The sequence below is a fragment of the Arachis ipaensis genome, chromosome B05, assembly GCF_000816755.2.
Source record: "Arachis ipaensis cultivar K30076 chromosome B05, Araip1.1, whole genome shotgun sequence".
Taxonomy (NCBI): domain Eukaryota; kingdom Viridiplantae; phylum Streptophyta; class Magnoliopsida; order Fabales; family Fabaceae; genus Arachis; species Arachis ipaensis.
The window spans coordinates 46691611-46709152 of record NC_029789.2 but is presented as its reverse complement, the minus strand read 5'-3'; the positions used below and the strand labels follow the sequence as shown (position 1 = coordinate 46709152).

The 17542-nt window shown below is 37.1% G+C and overlaps 2 protein-coding genes across 4 annotated transcripts; both read right to left on the bottom strand.

The window, feature by feature from the left end:
- LOC107643581 (uric acid degradation bifunctional protein TTL-like) lies at window positions 459-10903 on the bottom strand. Of its 3 annotated transcripts, none has more exons than XM_021123759.1 (6): window positions 10293-10903; window positions 8158-8259; window positions 2651-2951; window positions 2410-2511; window positions 987-1080; window positions 459-885 (listed from the first exon to the last, which is right to left on the bottom strand). In XM_021123759.1, the coding sequence occupies exons 3-6, from the start codon at window positions 2807-2809 to the stop codon at window positions 704-706; spliced, it is 537 nt and encodes a 178-aa protein (XP_020979418.1). In that variant the 5' UTR covers window positions 2810-2951; window positions 8158-8259; window positions 10293-10903; the 3' UTR covers window positions 459-703. The 3 variants fall into 3 exon arrangements, with proteins under 3 accessions (XP_020979418.1, XP_016202754.1, XP_016202755.1); XM_016347268.2 differs by having other exon boundaries at window positions 2651-2868; XM_016347269.2 differs by lacking the exon at window positions 8158-8259 and having other exon boundaries at window positions 2651-2868.
- On the bottom strand, window positions 3390-7111 carry LOC110272008. The gene is made up of 3 exons (XM_021123762.1): window positions 4343-7111; window positions 4153-4258; window positions 3390-4064 (listed from the first exon to the last, which is right to left on the bottom strand). The coding sequence occupies exons 1-3, from the start codon at window positions 6856-6858 to the stop codon at window positions 3390-3392; spliced, it is 3297 nt and encodes a 1098-aa protein (XP_020979421.1). The 5' UTR covers window positions 6859-7111.

The following is a 17542-nucleotide window of genomic DNA, read 5'->3' as shown; positions in this document are numbered from 1 at the left end:
GTGGCCATTTGATTGCTAGGAAAAAATATTATGAAAAATAATATTAAACAACTACAAGTAAATAAAATAAGTAACAAAAAATGAAGATAAAAATTAATTTTTTATTGCTTGCCATGGATATATACATAATAAAATAAATCATGCTTCTGGTACCTAATCTGCTAAAATGGGACAGTATCTTTTTTTAGAACTATTTGTTTTTTTAGATTTTTTCTTTATTTTTGTGATTTGTTTTAATTTTATTAAACGAAAAAAAATACCATTTTCGTTTTGCTTTAATTCCTAAGATTTATCAAACACGAAAATATATGACCTTGTGTGCATTGAAGTGGACTCCTTCGTTAACTAATCATTTAATTTTTGTTGAGACTTTTATTACTGTTGCTGGGTAGTCATCAACATGCATTCAGCTACACTGTCATATAAAAAATAAACGAAGGAATGATCTTGGCTGTCAATTGAATGTTGTCTCAAAATAATTTCAAGTCACCAAAAACTAAATGGGATATATATTTATACGTAATTTTAAACTAGAACATGTTCCTTGCTACCTCACCAGGCTCACACCAACTAAAAACACAAATTTGTTAAGTCAGAGTATACCAATTACACGCCAATGTTGTCAATAACCAGGTCAACTCATATACTGAAAAAACTTAGCTGTATCTAACAAGAACAAACTAACAAGTCTATACAACATCTCTCAAACGAAGCAATTCTCTTCTGGTATTTTATTGAGGTCAAAAGTAATTTTCGGAGCTTTGTTAACAGTAGATACAACCTCCTCGGAACTATCGTTGTTCACAACGTCGTCCTCCTCCATCGAGTCTTGAACTACCTCCCCTGATTCTTCTGGAGTCTCTCGAACATTCTCTTGAATTAAACCTGAAAGTTAGATCAGAGCCAAGTAATATAATTTTGTTACCAATAGTAAATAAGAAAAAAACCATGGCTACGCAACAATGATATAATATTATCTAGCTTACGGTCCCAAAGTCGTGCAAGCTTTCTCTCTATAAGGATGAATTCCTCCCGAGACGTAATACCAATTTCAACAGAAAGAGGATTCTCGTAGCGTGCCTGCGCAATGTCCAACAGTACAAGCACAAATGTTATTAAGTTGAAAAGGGCTAACAACTGTTCTAAGTATTGGTTGCTGGAATCACCTTTTCCAGCTGAATCTGCTGCTTTTTTATTCAAATCACTACTCATCTTAATTAATCAATTGCTACCAATAATTTCACAATGCATGCATAACAAATTTGGAATCTAAGTGGAGTGAAACTAGTCGACAATTCTGGTGTGACACATCTGTCATAAACCAAATTGTGATTTAAGTGGAATGAAACTCACGTGACTCTCCTACCTTCACAAAGTTGGGCTATGGAGTTCATCTATTCACTTGATCGGTAGACCTAATCCGATACTACATAAGACCAACAAATATCACAAACTGCTGCACTTTAAGTCAAGAGTTAAAGTAACAACAGAAAAGAAATCAGATTAAACGGTAACAGAGAGATGCCTGAATTCAGGGTGACTGGGGGCACCGGTTTCATTGCAGCTTACCTTATCAAAGCCTTACTAGAAAATGGTCACACTGTGAGGACCCCCGTGTGAAACCCAGATCACAATTTTAATTCTAATGATTCACATGCTTTTTTATTTTTATTTTATTCTATAGTTTGATTTCTAATTTGGCTATATGGCATTATCTGCTACATGTTACTTAATATTTGATCAGATGATGTTGAGAAGGTTGGCTTGCTAAGGGAATTGACTGGAGCTAATAAGAGATTAAAGATTTTTTAAGAGGATTTATTGGCGGAATGGAACTTTGATGAGGCAGTGGCAGGGGTTGATGGTGTCTTTCATACAGCATCTCCAGTGCTAGTTCCTTATGATAACATGGTTCAGGTGTCCTTCAATTCCTTCAATAGAATATGTACCTAAGCTTAATTAACTTTTTGTTCTTTATGGCTAAAACTAAAAAACCAATAATATATCATCTAAACGTAAAGGAACATTAAAAGAGGTACCGGTGCATTTTTAAAAAAATTAAAAACAAAAAATACTTTTTTATATATATAAATTTACATTTCTAAAACTCGAAGGAAAGGCAAAATATTACATTTCGCAAACTAGGACACTGGTCGTAACATGATATATTTTTGTATCATAATTTTTTCCATAATAAAAAGATGCATGATGGGTTCTGATGCATCTGTAAGTTATATACCAAAAGCAATTAACATAGCTATATATCACTAATTAGGACCAGCTGGCTAGCTACCATAAACCAGTCAATATTAAACTGTTTTCAAAGGTATGATGTTGGGCTTTTTGACTTCAACAATAAGTTTAAACGCTAATATAATTGAGGCATGTGTAGAAATTAGTTTATCTTACCTTCACCTCATCCAGTATTTGGTGCGACAGCTTCTTGTTTGTACTAGTTATGAACACAAAGCCAAATTTCCTGCGGTACTTTCTTCCGAATTGCTCCAGCTCCTGCAGTTTTAAGAAACTCAAATGGTTTATCAAGCTTATAAAGTGTCCTTTGTTTACAGGATAATAACATTTTAAAAATTAGTGTTGCCGTTTGAAAAGGTAAGAGGACTAAGGAATTGTGCGACTTATCAGAGCGTACCAACATAATGGGCCCAGGCGCAAACTTAGCAGCCTCATCTATGTGCAGGTGTGCAGAGAACACATCCAGCCATGATTGAATAGGTGACCTGTTGAACCATAAGTCCCTTGCATATGATGTTGCGTGCTCCAGCGAGGAGAATGGAGATGCCTGAACCATTGCCTTGGAAAACCAGATGCTAGTGCCGCAAAGAAAGAAGTCTCTCTCTTCCAATTTCCCTGATAAGCCCCATCATGAAACAAGTGAGCATAATAACCATCCAGATTCTTGCCAATCAACAGTTAACTCCGGCAGCTATATACTGAAAAAATACCACACTAAATATCTGAAATCCTTAGTAACTTCTATCCAAATTAGTCGGGCAATCAAAAAATCGCACTGTTATTAACACACCAGCAATTTTGACATTCCCTCCATGTGCAGCAGCAAATTCTAGTAGACTAGTGTACAAGTGCACCATATTCAGAAAATTGCCAAACTATGTACCAGTAATAGTGTATAAATATAAAATAAACTTTTAATATTGGAATAGCAAACCAGAATAAAGCTGCTAATAATAATAATAATAATAATAATAATAATAATAATAATAATAATAATAATAATAATAATAATAATAAGCAAATGTTCTACACCAAAAACATTATAAACATGCAGATTCTAGAGTGATATATAATTCGCATAATCAAAATAAGACATTGTCAAATCAATTTATAGTGTCGTTCATTGCCAAACACATCTAAGACTCAATAGCCTCTTCGTGAGTATCAAAGGCATCATTGGTGGGTTCTTCTAAATCGCCCTCCCTTATTAGTGACAATCCTTCCACCTCACACTCAGCGCACTCATTTAAACTCGGTTGGGGGAAAAGTTCCACCTCACAGTGTTCATATATATCACCCATGTCAAATAAATCTCTTGGCTTTACAAGAACTACTACGCTCCATTCCTTATCAACCTCATCTTCCACATAGTATACAAGGCGAGCCTCTGACGCAAGAATGTACGGTTCATCATCCTCTCTTTCACCAACATGTATCGGATTAGAGAAATTGACAAGTGTGTGGCCCAAAACATCTTGTTTTATGCCTCTACCAGATGTGGTGTTTGCCCAAATACATCTAAACAATACGATTGTGAATTGACCACTGTAATTCAGCTCAATAATGTCCACTAGTTTCCCATAATACGAGACACCACCAACCGCAACATTACTGTCACGCTTGCTTGCATAACTTCTAGTGTCGGATGTGACGTGAACCCCGCTATTCTGAGTTTTCAGCCCTTCTTCTCTTGACAGGGTTCTAAACCTAAATCCATTTACATTATAAGCTGTAAAGCGGCTAGCTTGAACATTGGGGCCACATGCAAGCCATTGCAGTTCACTCGAATGCCTGATGCTTCCCAAGGGAACCTGGTAGGTAACAATGACGCATTTCATTAGGTAGGGATTGAACAAATAGGATACCGTATATGACACCGTCTATAATTACAGGCTTCACCTCACGCTTGAACCACTCGGAAAATTCTCTGTGCACAACGCTGTCTATGTGAGACTGGGACCTTGTCCTGCTTCGCAACTGCCTCTTTTTGATGGCCCTAAAATCACTAGAGAGATAACAAGAGTTTTATGTCAGAAACTCCATCTAGAGCATGGCATGTTCGTATTCAAATAATGTCAACTTTACTTACTCTATGTACTTTTCCACAGCCGGAGAATTGACCAAGACGTGACGATGAGCTTGAAATTTCTCAGTTGGTGTGAGATTATAAAACGAAGCAGCTCCAACAGCCTTTCCTACCCCCGGGAACATGGCTGCACTTTCACACTGGTCAGGTTCACACGGTCGATCGTCAACACGCATTGGTCGATTGATCCTACTCTCGACATTATCGAGGTATCTTGAGCAGAACACGAGAATCTCCTCTGATAAGTATCCCTCTGCGATAGAGCCCTCCGGTTGTGACCTATTACGCACGAACTGCTTGAGACGACATAAGTACCTTTCGATTGGGTACATCCACCGATATTGAACTGGGCCACCGAGTCGCACTTCCTCGACCAGATGTACCGTCAAGTGCACCATGACGGTGAAGAAAGATGGGGGGAAAATCATCTCCATGCGGCAAAGAGTATGGACCACATGATCCTGAAGCAGAGGAAGTTGTTGAGGGTCAATGGATTTACTGCATATTCTGCGGAAAAAGGACGAGAAATCCGCCAAGACAGATGACACTGGGGCAGGCAAAGCATTCCTTAACGCAATTGGCAGGAGATGCTCCATCAGAATGTGACAGTCGTGACTTTTCAAGCCCGACATCTTGCGCTGTCGTAGGTCAACACAGCGGGAAATGTTGCTAGAGTAGCCATCTGGAAAGACCACATTCTTGATAGTACGTAAAAAGACATCCTTCTGTGGATTGGTCATAGTAAAGATGGCGGGTGGGTACTTTCCATCTTCCCGTGGCCACAGATCATGCTTGATTCCCATCAATTGGAGGTCTTTTCTTGCCTTAAGGTGGTCTTTAGATTTACCTTTCTCGTTCATTATGGTAAAAACTATGTTGTCGCACACATTCTTCTCTATGTGCATCACATCAAGATTATGACGCAATCCATTGTTTTCCCAGTATGGTAGCTCAAAGAATATACTCCTCTTCTTCCAAGGGGATTCGTCATGTACGGCGGTTTGCTGTCCGCGTATCCTTTTCCCAGTAACCGATTGCACCTTGCCAAGGTGGACATGCACGTCCTGTAGTTGTCTTGCAATGTCTCCACCTGAGAGTTTGACAGGTGGACCTCTAGACTCTATCCTTCCATCAAATCTATCCCGGTCCTTTCTATATCTGTGGGAAGGATTCAGAAAGCGACGATGGCCCATGTAACACCATTTCTGACTGTGTGAGAGACGGTTAGTCTCAGCATCCAAATTGCATGCAGGACAAGCTTTCCCACCGTACGTGTTCCACCCGGACAAGTTGCCTAAACCAGGAAAATCACTGATTGTCCACATTAATGCAGCATACATCCTGAAAGTCTTTTTCGTGTAAGCATCGTACGTTTCAACACCAACCCACAACAGCTTCAACTCTTCGATCAAGGGCTGTAAGTAGACATCTATATCATTTCCAGGCATTTTAGGCCCAGGAATAATCATGGAGAGGACAAATGAGGTGGGTTTCATGCAAATCCAAGGGGGCAGGTTGTACGGAATAAGAACCACTGGCCAAATTGAGTACTTCGAGCTCATGTTTCCATAAGGGTTAAAGCCATCGCTAGCCAAGGCTAGGCGAACACTGCGTGGATCGCTGGAGAAGTCATAATAAGTCCTGTCAAATGCCTTCCATGCGTCGCCGTCCCGTGGATGCCGGTAAATACCGTCAGAGCTATGCCCACTCTTATGCCACAACATGTCTGCGGCTGTCTTACTAGACATGTAGAGCCGCTGCAATCGTGGGATAAGGGGGAAGTAGCGAAGAGTCTTCGCCGCTTGCAGTTTTCCGTTCTTCTTAACGACCCTGTTGATCCTTACTCTGGAGTTCTTATTAGTCTTTTGCTTCCATCTTGATGCCCCACATCGCTTGCATTTAGACAACTCTTCATCGCTGCCCTGGTATAACATGCAGTCATTTGGACATGCATCTATCTTTTTGTATGCGATACCGAGCTTCCTTATGATCCTCTTGGCATCGTGCATAGTGCTTGGAATCCTTGCATTCTCAAAGGCATCCGCCAGCAACTCCAGTATCATTCCGAAGGCCTTGTCACTCACTCCGCACATGGATTTTATATGATAGAGCCTCACCAAAAAAGATAGCTTAGAGAACCTTGTACATCCCGGGTATAGCTCCTGCGCTCCATCTTCGAGCAGTTCATGCAAGTTACGGACCTCTCTACTACTTTCATTTGATAAGTATGGCAACTCCTCCCAATCCCCGCCAGCGGGTTCATTCACTGAATCGTCTTCGTCGCCATGCAGTCCCGGGAAGTTGAACGCCTCCTGAACCATGTCAAGCATTGGATCTTTGAGGTTTCTATCGGGTTCTACTACCTGTTCTTCCATAGAGCTCTCTGCCACGCGTCTCTCCCCGTGATGTACCCAAAATGTATAAGTAGATGGGAAAGGTTTTATTATCAAATGATCATACACATCCTCCCTAGTTTGGAGAAGGCGAAAACCGCATTTCAAACATGGACAATGTATCATCCCATCGGATGATGCATTGGCAAATGCGAAATCTAAGAATCTGTTTAAACCGTCCCTATACTCTGTACCAATTCGTGGCTTAGAAATCCAACTCTTATCGATGTCTACTTCAATGATATAATAGAACACCGAAAATTCAAATAATAAAGTCAGAGTATGAAATAGATGCTGACAATAACGCTTAAAATAAAAAACACAAAACACAGATACTATCCATCAAAACAATACGCATCACACAAGATAATTTATTGAAAGTTGCTTACTCATTGGAAAATTCTGCACTTTAGAAAAAATTTACTGGAAAAAAGAAATGCTGGTCCCAAAGCCAAAATATTGAAATGGAAAATAAAACCTTACAAAAAAAAAAAAGGAAAGAGAGGCGTTATAGTTAGAGTTAAAATCATACTTAAGACAAAAGCATCGAAGAACTAAACAATCAATTATAAAATATAAGAAAATTTAATAATTTTCTTGTTAAAGAAATAAAAAATGACTAATAGATAAAGGGATTAAGTTAACTAGTTTTAACATGCACATCAAACTTGTAAATATATATAAGTTTGGTAACTTACTAGATGTGTCCTTTTTCAATTAATTAAGATTAAGTAATTTGCAACAATAATATGAAAAACTAACTATTATATACATACAGCCACAATATTATTGTTATTGTATATATACATGACAGTGCGATTCACCTATATTACTATCTGGATGACTAAATAGATGTGCTGCTTACAATTTGCTAAGGTGAATATGAACGAACAATCTGAAAACTAGTACCGGCTATGGAATAATTTACTGCATTATCCAATAATTTACTGCATTATCTATGTGGCATCCGTAACAGTCATATCTATACTTCTATAACGAACAATAAATTCTTATTTCCTAGTACTTGATAAAAGGATTCAGGGACTCACACAAGAATCATGCACTTCTGTCTAAAACGACACACCGAGCTTTCTTCCCATCCAATTACAATGAGTAAAATTACATTAAAGTTGTGAGAAATAACAATAATTTGAGTGCCGAAATTTTACCAAAAGATAAGAAAAATGTGAGAAAATATATAGGGAATTTGAAATCATGCTAATTGAAGTTCAAATTAGCTTCATGATTTCATCATATCACTGCTATATTTTACTGATCCAAGTTGGCAGATCAACTTAAGCCAATTAACAAATAGATCAGAAGTGGTCTGCCATTAATTTATAGATCTTTATATTAAAAAAAATACTTGGTAAATTCACGAAAAGATTTTGTGAAAGACTCATTGCTTCTTAACAAATGAAGTACCTGTGACAGTTGAAGGTACAAGGATGCACCCTAGATAATTTATTTCAAATCCCCGAGATATCCGCTCGTCGGAGAACCTGCTTCAAGGGTTTTAATTTTATCCTATGTCATCGAAGAAAACAGAACCCATAAATTATCTCACAAGCGTTTAAAAAATAAGTTAGAAAAAGAGAAAAAGAAGATGGTAACAAACATTTGGAACTAATGATTAACTAAACCTGAAATATGTGTGAAAATTGAGATAATCCAGAAAATGACATAATTGACTGTGAACATAATAACATAAAGAATTTAAATATGCACAGGTTCAGAAAAGGTTAATAAGCACACAAGTGTTAAGCTGGCGACTCTTCTAGCTTTCTCTTTATCTCAAAATAAGTGTATGATTTCAAGAATAACGTTGGTTTCACGTGAGAAAAGTGAGGGAAATGAACAATAGAGAGTAGAATGATAAAAGCAGTGCAGTTATAGATGAATGTCGTCTCAAGTAGTATCATTCTCTAAGGTTCAGTAAGTTCAAAAGCAACAAAGTGCATTTGTCAGATGATAATAAAGGCTTTATCTGACAGCTGGATCCTTTTCTCACTTTAATTTCAGGCTTCCACTGTCACCTGATAATCATACTTACATTTCCACCTTCAAAAATGATGTATAAGTACATAGATATCAACTTAACAAGTGTGTAGATGTAGGCGTTGTAAAATAGTGAGAAATCATTAAATTCTTGCAAATTTTCTACAGCTTCCAATAGTGGATAAGGATGTATGTTTTACTTGAACAAAAAATGAGATGGTCACGTAACCCACATGGCAATATTAAAATTAAGAGGCTATAAAGATTTGTTCATTCTAATTGATGTGGAGATTTTGTCATAATCTATTTGTTCATTATAGTTGATGTGGAGATTTTATCATGATCTCTTACTAATGTTGATTATAAAAGGAGTATCTTTATTATGTTGGATTAGGAGTCAAAGTCCTTCAAAAGCAGCAAAATAAAGCTATTTGTTGAGGCAGCAAAGGGCTCACCCAAGAGAATAACTTGGTTGAGGCCTTGAGGGTATGCAATTCATTCACTCTGCCATTAATGGAACAGCAACTGGCATATGCCTACTATATAAAATCTAATTCTTCTCTCATTGTCTCTCACTCTCCAGTCTTCACTTCCTGCCAACACTTGTTATATTTACCAATAACTGTGTTTGACATGAGATTAATTATCATGAACTACTACTCTTTTCATCTAATAAGATATTTCTGTTTGCGGCAATACATAATTAGAAATTTAAATAATTTGGGTTTACACTAATGGTGCATGTATATCAAGTACAAATTGCAAGTTTAATCTCTCAGCAAAGTTGCATCATGTAAGTGAAATTTGAAACAACAAGCATATAAACCTTCAAATGCACTTGTAACATATCAATGTCATTCATTTCAGTAATTACATTACATTTGAACCGAGAGTGAATTGAGCAACAGTTTAAAATAGAATTGAAAAAAAGCAAGTCGGCTTATATATTACAGAGAATTGAGAAAAATGAAAATGAAAAGCAATCAATAGACAGATAAATCCACACCGGAAACAATTTAAAAAAATGAAACAAAAAGCAGAAAAAAAAACTCTATATAAGCACTTGAAGAAGAAGAAGAATAACAAACTTATTTATATGATTTGACTCAATTCCACATACTTATTTATAGTATTCCTGCACTGTTATGGTTAACAAAATTCAGAATTATAGTTATCTTTATTATGTTGGATTTAGGAGTCAAAGTCCTTCAAAAGCAGCAAAATAGAACTATATGTTGAGGAAGCAAAGGGCCCAACCAAGAAAATAACTTGGTTGAGGCATTGAGGGTATGCAATTCATTCACTCTGCCATTAATGGAACAGCAACTGCCGTTATCATGCATATATTTTCAGCAAAGAATTGGGAACAATTAAATTGGAAATAGCTCAGGGAGTGAATTGGGACTAGGGTTCGAACCAAATTAGGGACCAAATTGAAAACTGATGGGTAAACAAATTTGGTACAGACAGATCCGATCAATAACCAAAATTATTCAATTCAAACAAAGGTACCAGGCCAACACATGCAATTGGAAGAGCAAGAAAAGGGGGAGGGAGCGAACCTGAAAGGGAGGAGAGGGTGCGGTTGAGCGGCGCACAACAGTGTACAGGGGGAAGGTTGAGGATGACGACACCGGGGCGGTCGAAAAGCCTCGCGAGGACACCGGGACGTGCACGGCGGAGGAACGAACAACAACCGACGTGCCTACCCACCCTCCTTTTGCGCGCAGGAGATATGCAGCAGCTTCAGCAGATCTGCGACCCGAAACGATATGGCGGCTGCAGCTGACAGAAGGAATGTTTACCGCGGGAGTGGGTCTTGGACCTGGCAATTGGCGCCTTTTTTCCCTTTTGGGTTCGCGCGTAAACGAGGGAAATTGGATCTGGCTTCCTCCAATAATTCTTTGTTGTTTTGTCAGATCTGATCTTCATGTGATTTGCTGCGTTTGGGGCAGAAGACCGCAGCTATGGAGTCCAGACTTTGACGGACAGAGAATCCGCTACAAAAACCGCAGCTCCTCCATCAACCTGCAGCGGTTTGGGGAGACGCTGGAATTTGGGCGCTGCTAAGGAGCGCTTTTCTTGTAGTGTCTGAACGAAGGGGAAAAAATGCCACCAACGAGCTCTGAACGAAGGGGACCTTGACCTTGACCACCAACTAGTTTCGAACATAGGTAGTATACAAGTTAAATAAATGGGTAATGAAAAAGTACAAATAAACAACTCTTACCCAGCCCATTTTAAACAATTTTAATTAATAATTATTTATTTTAAATTTTTAAAATAATAAAAAATAAATAATCAGCATTAATTATCATTTTGAATTATAAGGATTAGTAAAACAACCCTCCAATCCATAATCTCGTATTCTCATCTTTTCCATTGCGATAACCCTCCTTCGATCGTGTCCCACCCCACTCGAACTATTCTCGATGTCATCGTCCCTTGAGGGTGCCATCCTCCCTCGCGTTTTGCACTACCTCCAACCACTACAGTGCCTCCCTCACGTTTGCAGTGTCATCCACCACCGCGAAGCCCTTCTTATCGCGATTCGAAATGCCACCGACCACCACAGTGCCATCCTCGTCGTAATTCGCAGCCCTGGACTAAACCGATCAAACTGGACTCGAATCGAACCCAAGGTCCAACCCAATTCCTTGATATATATGAGCTTCAGCTCATCTTCTTCCTTTCCCCATTTAGAGAACGCAGAAACACGCAAGGAAGAGGAGAGAAATAGAAACAAACCTTAACCCTCTATTCAAATCCACATATCTTCCAATCCGAAGCTCTGATCGCCGCATTGTCTGTGGCCATGCATTCACCGCGTTAAGCTATTCCATTCTAACTAAACAATTTGGTAGGTAAGCCTCATTCTTACTCCCAGCAGCTCAGCCCTTAATTTCAAAATTTATTGAGCTTAGTGTTGAGAAATTGTGTAATTTCGGTGTTTATAATTGAATTAACTTCGTGGACTTGCCGGGTCTTGTCCCAATTTCCTGTTGGTAAGGTGAAAAATCTTTAACCCTTGTGAAATTGTGTATATAGCAAAACTCTATATTGATTTAATGGTATTTATATGATATTAGATTAAATTATATGTTTGGTGGCAAACTTATGGAGTTGGAAGCTTGAGTCTTGGACTTGATAGCTGAATTTTCTGTTTGGAAAGGTTTGGAGCCTTGGGTTTTGTGGAACAGTGGTCAATTGTGTGTTCTGATCTAGAAAGGAATCGTCCAAGGTATGATTTTAGTTTCTCGTATGTAATATATATATCTTGTGAAAACTTAGGCTAGATAACCATAAGATAGGTTGAAGCATATATGTATGTTATGAGTTAGTAACCTTAATGATTGAGTAACCTTGATGATTGGTGATTTAATGATGATACTTTAATGATTGAGTATGAAATTATGTTCATTATGAATTCTTGGGGTTGAAATTCATGAATTTGCGTATTGATGGGTCATGGAGTAAATGAAAATTGGTTAGGTATGAGCATGAATTGGTTGAACGAGTATGAGTTGGTTTATGTAGAAATGTTATTGTGCTTATTATTGATGAGTATTGACTTGAAGTATATTAAATTGAGAATCTTGAATGAGTTCAGGAATTGAGAATTGAATAGTTTAAATGGATGAACGATTGATTAAAGGTTGATAAGCATTTGTTATTGATTATAAGTATTTTGGAAGTGTTTTGGTTGATAATCGTTTGGTTTGAAAATAAAACTTTGGTAAAAATAGAGGTTGGTGTTTTTGAGGAAAAATCTGATTTTTTTCCGAACTTCGGCAGGACATAACTCCGCTTCCTGACCCTCAATTTTTTTTATAAAAATTGGGTCCGTGAAGTTTACATCATTTGAAGAACGAAAGAAAAACGATTTTTAACGAAAAAATTATGCGCATCGAAAATTTGGTGTGTAAAATAAAATTCTGCAATATCTAACAGCTTTTTGGCATTTTGGGGAGGCTCGCATATGCGAGTGTACACGCGACATGGCTATTTGGTTCGGCCAGAAGTGCTCGCATACGCGGGAGTAAGCCGTGTACGCGAGATGGTAAAAATTATACTTCCGCGTACGCGGGACATGGTTTGCATACACGGGACATGGTTTACGTACGCGGGACCTTATTTTACAGCAACTTGAGTTTTGTGATTTAAACATGATTTTAAACCTCTAAACCTCTATTTTTTACTCTCTAAGACCCTAGAATTGAGTTGTAATAATAGTAAAGGGAGTTGAACTAGAAAGGGGAGGTAACTTGGAAGTGAAGAAAGTTTGTGAAGTGGTGAAGACTGGTTGAGGAAGTGCGGAATTGATGATGACGTATAGTTGATGACTGAATTCAGAGGTTAATGTTGAGATTGGCGATGACTGAGTATGGCCAGATTGGCTGAGATGGCATGGTCTGGGTGTAATCTCGCTTGCGTGTTACCTCAAAAATTGTATTGGCGCCTGCACTAGGTAGGGATGGAGGTTCCAACCCGTTTTGCTCATAGTTGCGGTGTCGTGATGGGGACGAAGGTTTTACCCCGCCCGTGGTGAGGACGTGGTTTCATCCCCCTCACGAGGTTGGCAAGTTGAGGATGGAGGATTCTTTCTCTTGTCGTGATGTGGATGTGGGGAAGGTGGAAAGACACTCTCCTTCGTATTATTTCCCTAACATTCTTCTCTGGTTTCGATGTGAAAAGGCACACTCCTTAGTGATACCTCCAAGAGAAGGTAGAAAGGCACTCTCCTTCGTTAAAGTTTTTCTTGGGGATACACAACCTAGAGACAAATATCTGGGTTAGCTACCGGATGTGTCAGGTCCTGGCAGTTTAACCGACACGTGAGCTCACGGTGAGTAGGATAGACATACATGATATGCATATGTATGTTTTGTTTGATTGTGCATTAATTGGGCCTGCCTATATGACTATTATGCTTACCTGCTATAATTGTTACCTGCTTTATCTGTATCCTACTTGTGTTTGCTTTGTCTGTATTGCTTGTCTGTGCACCGGAATTTTGGAGGATTGGAGGAAGGTGAAAAATCAGGGCTTAAGTTAGAAAGTAGAATTGAATTAGATTTAAGAACCTTAGATAACCTACCCTATTTATGGTATTCAATTTATAAACTTTAAGATTTAAATCTGAGTATCGGAGTTCTAGGATTACCTTTGGCTTTTCTGGGACCTTATATCTTATATACGTGGGCACCACTACCATGCTCCATATAGTGTTGTTATTTTTCAGATGCAGGTCGAGAGGCACCTCGCTAGGCGTCTGGATTTACTCTGCAGCAAAGTGGGACTTTTGGATGTGGTATTTTGCTATGTTTAGATATATTTATATGTATAGGACTCTCCCTGTATATATGTTTTACTTTTGTGCCTCATAGAAGCTTTTGATGGAGACATAGGGTCTGTTTTGAGTATTTTGGATCTTGGGGTTTTATATACTTATGTAAATATTCTCCAACAAGCCTTAGCTTCGCAGGTTGAGTCCGGAGCTTGAATATTTTATATCCTTGACACTCCACTCTTATTATATATATGTATCTTTACTTTTCTTCGTACGCAAGTTTCCGTTTATGTGAGCGTTGTGCTTCTTATTTTGCGACTTTTGTTTAATCTTTCCTCCAAAGGCTCTTCGGTATAAATTCCTTTCAACTATTATTTTATATATATTTTTATTTTAGAGGTCGTAATACCACACCACCTCTACTTTATGACTTAAGTGTAAAGCTTTGTGTGGTAAGGTGTTACACACAGTGCCGCCACCACTACCGCAGCCCTCCTCCCTTCGCGGTTTGCAGATCACCTTCGTAGCCCTCCTCCCTTCGTGGTTTGTAGATCAACATCGTAGCCCTCCTCCTCCTCCCTTCAAATAAAACAAGGACGAAGTGTTGTTTTATTATTAACGCATGATTTTAATCATCTAGTGGTTATGGTGTTTCTTCTCCAAGTTATCTTGTCTCAGTTGATTCCTATATGAATTTGTAGGTGCATTTTCTGATCATTCCCTATTTGTTTGCTATTGTATAGTTTACTCATGTTAGTGTTTTTAGTTCCTAGCTACTGCTATTATTTTTTGTGTAGATGGATCTCTTTGTAGTTTGTTAACACTAAAGAATACATTGAGTGACAATTTACTAAAAACTTAGGAGAAATTTTAATCAAGTATGTGTTCTATCTATATTTTGTATCTGTGATGCATTTTCTTGGTTTGCTATAGCACATATATATTAATTTTATCTGTGATTATGAATCTGTAGTGCATATATATATATATATTAATCATTACTGTTGTGGCTTATAGGATTGTAGTTTTTGTGTTCGTTTTTGTGAGTACATGCATACTACATATGATTTTCTAGAGATTTCTTTTTTATTAAACAGATATTTCTTTTCTTGAAATGGATGTTTCTTTATATAGCACATCAAAAGTTTGACCTTCACAACTATCTCATGGGCTTGAATCCTTCTCCTCTGGATTGAATGTAATGCGCACAACAATTTTGTAACACATTTATTTTTGTCTTAGTTGTTTTGGTTTAGTTGCTTCTATTTAAATTTTGGAAATGTTAAGTGATGCCTTTACTCTAGAATTAAAAGTTTTTTTGGGTTATTTTTAGAGCTACTAGCTTGGATTAGATATGTTTCAAATAATGTAAAGTTCCTTGGTTTTATCTTTTGGCTTTCGTTTTACTTTAGAATATGATATTCCTATCATGAAACAATTATAATTGCTTACAAGTTTTTTGACAAAGCATCAGTTGATGATGGTTGGTTAATGATTATGCAGTTTTCAATATACAAAGAGATCAAAGAAAGGTTTAGTGGACATTTGTGGCTTGATGTTGTATCTAAATTTGACCTGTTAAAGTCATCACCTATAGTCTATGCAACATAAAAGTTATATCCCACAAAATTTGAGCTCGAGAAGTACCAAAAATTAGATCTAGATGGAGCTATTCATGTATCTGTCAAAACCCAACAAGGACTAAATGAGGAAAGGCAAATCTGTTTTTATATATTCCACATTTTTAGCTAGAATCTTTCATGGTTTGGGATATATAAGAATAAAGTCACGACAATGACTAGCAAGTAACTTTTTTTTCGATGAAAATGGATCAGGTTAAATGTAGTTTTTTGTGAATAGAAATTGGAACTAAATTAACTACTAAGATTCATTGCTATTGTCATGTAGCTGAAGCAAAGCATGAGCTGCTTAGCCTACAGATGCTAAGGATGAAAGATACAACGAAACAACTAAGAGAAGTAAAAGGTGCCACTTAAAGTGTAACGCCAAATTTGTGAAGAAACTTGCAGCTAAAAATAAGGAAAATTAAAGTCTTCATAAAGCCTATAAATTCTTGTAAAATAAGTAAGGCACCATCTACGCGACACCTCTATACTCGAAAACCAGCAAAAGCTTGATTACAAGCTCCATTGTTGCGCCTTCTTGAGCAATTAAGCACCACAGAATTGATCAAACATAGCAACAAGAGCTAGATTTATAGGAAGTACTTATGTACCTTGGCATCTTTTAGAAATTATTGTTACTTTCACATTGGAGATATAATGAAGGCTTATTTTGTTCATCGCCTTTGAACTATACATTCAGTTTGGCTCCGACATATATTTTTGGTTGCCATTTGGTTATAACATTGATGAGCTCATATCTTGTCAAAATTAATGATCAAATTAGTTTGACAAAAATGTCTCACTATGATAACAATTTATTTTTCATTTTTGTTTGTGTTACACGTTGTCATTGAAGCGAGAGTAAAGTTCTATTTTTGCTCCATAAATTATGACGAGTTTAATTTTACTTAAGAACTAGATGTAACATATGGAAAATAGAACACATAAAGGATTATTTTATATTTGATGAAATATTTTACATTTTTTAAATTTCATGGTTAGCTTTTATATTTTATTTATGAAGAAAAGAGAATGATTGAGCTAAGGAAATAATAATGCAAAAATATAGCTGTTTAGTTTATGGTTGCCAAATGTTAATTTAGGCAGCAATAATGGAGATAATTGATGGTTTCATTGTGACCTTACGTGCGCGGCCTTTTACGACTTCTCCCTTGTTTTCACTGGTGTCGACGCACCCCTGTTTGGAAAAACCATTTAGTTAGAAGGCACATCCATTAAGGACACATCCAATTAAATTTTTAATAGAAGACACATCCAAGAAAGTTTTAACAGAAGACACATCCATTATAGATATATCCAAGCAAGTTTTAATAGAAGACGTATCTATTAAAGACACATCCAAAGAAGTTTGAAATAGAAGACACATCCATTAAGGACACATCTTATAAAATTTTTTGTAGAAGATACATCCATTGTAGACACATTCAAGCAAGTTTAATGGAAGACCCATCCATCAAAAACACATCTAAAGAAGTATAAAACAAAAGATCATCAATGAAAGACACATCCAATTAAGTCTAAATAATAGACATATCCATTAAAGATACATCCAACAAAAGACACATCCATGTCTATGTTATGAGGTGAGTAACACTCAACACATAGAGTGTTGAATTCTATTAGTATACTTCTTGGAACCAAATTAAAGTTGATATGAAAATGTTCTTGAAAAAGAAGTATCTCAACATAACTAGCATGATCAAAGGATACAAGTAAATTACTGAATGAAAGTAAATTGATTCAATATGTACTATCATATGTAAATTTTTCTAGATTAACCTTCATATAATCAGATATTGAAGCCAAGAAACAAGCATATTATAATTTGAACCCTTTTTGATGTCAAGTACAATTATAGACACATTTCAAGCTTAAA

Coding starts and splice junctions, on each gene's coding strand:
- LOC110272008 (XM_021123762.1), bottom strand. CDS start 6,858: ATGATACATTGTCCATGTTTGAAATGCGGTTTTCGCCTTCTCCAAACT. Junction 4,259..4,342: donor GCTGTGGAAAAGTACATAGA/GTAAGTAAAGTT, acceptor TTATCTCTCTAG/TGATTTTAGGGCCATCAAAA. Junction 4,065..4,152: donor CCGAGTGGTTCAAGCGTGAG/GTGAAGCCTGTA, acceptor GTTACCTACCAG/GTTCCCTTGGGAAGCATCAG.
- LOC107643581 (XM_021123759.1), bottom strand. CDS start 2,809: ATGGTTCAGGCATCTCCATTCTCCTCGCTGGAGCACGCAACATCATAT. Junction 1,081..2,409: donor AAATACTGGATGAGGTGAAG/GTAAGATAAACT, acceptor GACATTGCGCAG/GCACGCTACGAGAATCCTCT. Junction 886..986: donor GCTTGCACGACTTTGGGACC/GTAAGCTAGATA, acceptor TCTAACTTTCAG/GTTTAATTCAAGAGAATGTT.